Source organism: Crocodylus siamensis, chromosome 2 (assembly GCF_052110815.1).
Source record: "Crocodylus siamensis isolate JL-2025a chromosome 2, ASM5211081v1, whole genome shotgun sequence".
Classification (NCBI taxonomy): domain Eukaryota; kingdom Metazoa; phylum Chordata; order Crocodylia; family Crocodylidae; genus Crocodylus; species Crocodylus siamensis.
The window spans coordinates 159741568-159746388 of NC_143396.1; the positions used below are offsets into that span (position 1 = coordinate 159741568).

Sequence of the window (4821 nt, forward strand, 5' to 3'; positions counted from 1 at the left end):
AGGTGGCCAGGGAGCCACCTTTGTGTGGGGCTGCCTTTGAATGAGTTCCCCTGGTCCCAAGAAAGCTGTGGCTGAAAACCCCAGCTCCCCCTGGCTGCTGCACAGGGGTGGAGCAGGACTGGAAGAGACCTAGTGCTATACGCAGCAAGTCTGCTCCCAAATGGCTGCATGCATAGTTGCCTGCCCAGGGCTAGTTTTCTGAGAAGTAAATTACTGTGCAGTAAACCCATATATCACTAATTGCAAATGTGGACTTGCCACCTGTCTCTAGAAACTGGGATGAGATTGCAAAGATCAAGCAAAGTGGTGCCAAATATAAAAGAGATCATATCTATTTTAAGTGGAAACTTTAATGTAGAAATAATTTAACTACGAAGTACATAAACAAATAGACATACCAACAAAATGTGTATAGATAATAGCAAGAACATGAAATAATTTAAGGAACTAACACATTAGGGGAAAACAATAGAAAAATCCAACTGAATCAAAATAATTTAAATAAATAAGGTTTGTACTTTTCTCCTACTTAAATAAGACATTTTAAATATATATACATATATATAACAATCTATATACTATCATATGCTAGAGCACCATAAATAATTCATTAAGAATAAGAGCACAGAAACTGCTGTCTCATGACTTTTGGCAGCTTTGTTTCAAAAAGCCACTGAAGTCCTGGTCCCTGGCTAAACCTTACGCTGCTTGTGACTGGCTGTTGATACAACATACTAAAGCACCTCTGGTGAGGTGGAATTGCTGCCAGTTTGCTGATTTACTAGCAAAAAGGCAAGGGTTAGTACAAATGCAGCTTATCTGCAAGTATGTGGCACTGATACAAATACATTTAGCTAAAGTGATGTCCAAAGGGTCTTCATCTCCTTTGGGAAATCACTTTTCCTATTCAGTGGTTTTCAGTTTCACTGAGTGGCATATACCATAAATACCTGAATCTTTTTTGAACAAAGTGATTGTTTTAAATAAATATATATAAATAGCAAATAGATACAGTTAGTCCCAGCCTGCATAAAAACATATGGGTGTAGAAGGTGGATGTATGTAGGCTGCTTGAAGGCTCATTGACATTTTCAATTAGATGTTTCCTTCTGGACAGAACAGGAGACATTGTAGATTTTTCTTCTGCTGCTTTTCTTAAAGTGGTGTTTCAATGTTGGATTCAGCCCTGCAAACAGTGGGGGGGAAAGGGATAGTTTAGAAACGTGACCGTATATCATTGATTGGATCAGATTGAACTCAGCAGTTACAGGTTTATATTGTCATGTGCAAGCCAGCTTCTGCCCCAGTTGGCCATTGGGAAGCTACAGTACAGAGATCCTGAGATCCACCTTTTCAAAAGTATGTCCTGATTGAGTTTGCTGCCAGTTTTTGGATGCCTAAGTTGAGAACTTGTGAGGCCTGATCCACTTCCCATTCATCTGTGAAAAGCCACTAAGTGGAATGTGTACATGAATGGGAAGACGAACATGAATGGAAAACCAGTTACTGACACACCAGGGCAAGCAATTATTTCAAGTGGGGGCCGCTTAATGAATTTTGGGAAGCTATCAAAGGCCCCATGAGAGGCAGCCAGGGGCAGATAAATATTAATTTTCTAAATTTTGGGGTGGCCCTGCAGGCTGGATAGGTGGGCTCCATCTGTCCCACGGGCTGCATTTTACCCACCCCTGTGACAGACTGACTTTCAGAGGCACTGGTTGTAGGACTTAGTTTCTTCCAACAGTGTTGGAGATGCTCAGCACAAGTGGGCAATATCAAAGGCTTACCTAAATCACTTATAAAGTCTGGGGCAGGGTTGGAACTAAAACCTAGCTTCCTAATCTGACCACAGGATTGTTTTCCTATCATATTAGCTGGATAGAGAGAATGTTTGGAAAGAATTGCTCATAGGTGAGGAGAACACTTAAGTAGATTATGCTAAGAAACTCTCCACTTGTTGTCATAAGCAGTTGGAACGGTGAACGAATAACTTACTTGTTCAAAATAGCTTTGACCAGGCGCATCACCCAGGGGGCTGTGGGTTCCAGACACACTTCTCTGCCATCCTTGAGAGTTGCACTGTAAAGAAGAGAAAGAAAGATGTTCAGGCATTTTGATGGCTGATTTCCCTTTACTATCATGACAATTTTTTTTTCTGTCTATGTATGTCACTACATCAGGTGTAAATTGGCATATCTCCGTTGATGGCACTAAACAACCTGCTTATGTTTGCTTGGTGGGCCTTAATTCATTGGTCTTCCACTGGGGTAAGAGAGTTTTTTTTCCAGGTAATTAAACCCTATTCATGTGGGATCTGTCTAGTAAGGGAGGACATTCTGGCCCTTGTCAAAACTCATGCTCCTAAACAATTCACAGTTGTTTCCTCCTCATTAACCAAATAATTTGGAGAAATACTTACATGACTTCAACATTTGTGCAGTGAGGCCCACTTTGGGTCATTTTCACATCTTGAATGTGCTTAAAAGGGATGAACTTGGAATGAGTGGTTATGCACTGGCACCGGAGCTCGTTCCCTATCCGTGCCAGGGTCATGCCTGTAAAAGAATAAGGGAAATGTGATCAGTAAAGCAGAAGCTCTCACCATCCGAACATGGATATCATAACAAATTACTTTTGATTAACAGAATACTTGTTAATCACAATGGCTATTATTTGACAAGGCTATATGTTCCTGGTTTCCTGGATTCAAGTTCCTCTAAATCCTCTAACTATCAAAATGTTTATTCTCTGGATCAAACAAATGTTAAAAAATTACAATTCTTTGTCAATTTTTTTTTTTAAATCCACTCTGACTAGAGTAAATCCTTTGCCTGTCTTCATCGTTTCATATCTTGATTCATGCTATTAAAACTAAACAGACTTGACTCCTGTTTGTTTATTTGATCATCCATCCCTATGTATTCTGAATCCCTATGTAAAACTGATGTCACAAACAGAAAAATGCTCTCAGGAAAAACAGGAGCAGATCACTGATTTGAAAACTTAAATAAAAAGATCTTGTCTTCCATCAAGTGTCTTTAGAATCACAGGGTAACAATCTAATGTTAGACTAGGCAACCATCAATCCTCTGGATCATGGTGTATGAGTAAGCGTTCTAGTCAGGTGCCTGATGATTATATATTCATCTGATATATATGTTATAATATATGTGAGATAATAATTATATCTTAATCTAATATATATGAAAAAGAACCAACATTTCTACAATAAATAGTTTCCCTGTCAACAGCTGCCCTGAAGAGCCACTTGTATAGCATGAGCGGTAGTTGCTGGAGAGAAAAAAAATCACTTAAAAAGTTTTAAAATAAATTGCCTTTGTAAAATAAGAGTGAACTTCTGAATATCCCTATGTGCCTATGCATAAGCAATACCTCCTTCACATGAGTTTTATGAGGAATTAACTTACCTTCAGTCACAGCTGCGGAGATGAGGAAGACAGCCAGGACAGCTGGAACAAACTTGCAGTTCATGTTTAATCGAAAGTTTTGTTTTTCTGCCTTGTTTCCTCTGGCTCAGGATCTAAGGAGCAGTGAGCTGTGTTGTCTCAGAGGGTTTCTGATGCCTGAGCTGTGTAACTCACCCTCTTATATACTGTCTTCTCCCAGTGTGTGTGCTTTAACACCAGGAGTGGATTACATCATCGGAAAATCCAAAACCTGTAAGATGAGACCGCAAAAGAACGATACTATTATGGGTAAAACCCCTTTCTACATGAATACACAATTACTTATCATTCAGATTTAAATACCTTAGTAATTAAAGTCAGAGTAAAATGTATAATCTGTTAAAGATGTTTCACTTAGTTAGGTGCAATTTGTATATACCTTAATTTCTATAATCTTTACTTTATCCTGATTTTTTTCCTATTTCATCCCTTTATATCCTCATTTAAAAGGCTAAGGTAACATTTAACTTGTAACTTTTCACTTGTGTATATTTGGGATATACTGCTTTTAAGTAAAAATTTGACATCTAGGCTTTCAGTGTGTTGTTACAAATATAAAACATTCCTTTTCTTCCCCTATGTACAAAGCTAGCTTTGATTATGGTATGTACTTGGACACTAAAAGCCCGGACCAAGGGATGTCAGCTATCAAACTTATAATGACTTCATTCGAATCAGGATTTCATACTGTTAATGGAAAATATTATTGTGATATGATTTGATTTTTTTGTTCTGCTAATGAAGAGTGATATTTTTATTCCCTCTTCAACTACAGGCTTACACAATCCTATCTTTTGGAGACAAATCACCCATGTTCTTCCTGTTTTATAAGAGGATGTTGACTATTATTTTCAAAAGCTGCATGGTGTTTTAGCTTTCAAAATCTCAGCCTGAGTGGTATATTAATGTTCTTAGACCAACACGGCTACAACCTATATTCCTCAATATAGTTTATTTTTCCTTTTCCTTAATGAAGGAAAATAATAATAAAAAACTAACTGAAAATTAATGAAATACTGATGCCCAAATGACTTTGGCATTTTGAAAAATTGGCTAAACAGAAGAAAGACTGAAAGAGATGATTACCTAAATGCTATCAAGTGCCCAAAGTAAATACATTGAGGGAAAAACAATAGGCACGTCTCTTTTCTTTCTTTAATCTCTTTCACTTTACAATAGTTTCAGGTGTTAATAACAGATGATACAACTATTTAGGTATCTGATATTTTCTTTCTGGCAGGAATGTGGCAGGAGCCAGGAACACTTCTATTGTTGGTGATGCTTCATAAATATAAACTGAGCCTTCCGTTTGGAAGCAAATTTAAAACCTGCCCTGGGAAATACAATTCCCCCT

General features: G+C 37.8%; 1 protein-coding gene across 1 annotated transcript; it reads right to left on the reverse strand.

Annotated features, from left to right (window-relative positions):
- Positions 1-346: 346 nt before the first annotated feature.
- LOC149870978 (interleukin-8-like) lies at positions 347-3566 on the reverse strand. Its single transcript, XM_090034794.1, has 4 exons — positions 3429-3566; positions 2420-2555; positions 1996-2079; positions 347-1186 (listed from the first exon to the last, which is right to left on the reverse strand). The coding sequence occupies exons 1-4, from the start codon at positions 3490-3492 to the stop codon at positions 1156-1158; spliced, it is 315 nt and encodes a 104-aa protein (XP_089890920.1). The 5' UTR covers positions 3493-3566; the 3' UTR covers positions 347-1155.
- Positions 3567-4821: the final 1255 nt, after the last annotated feature.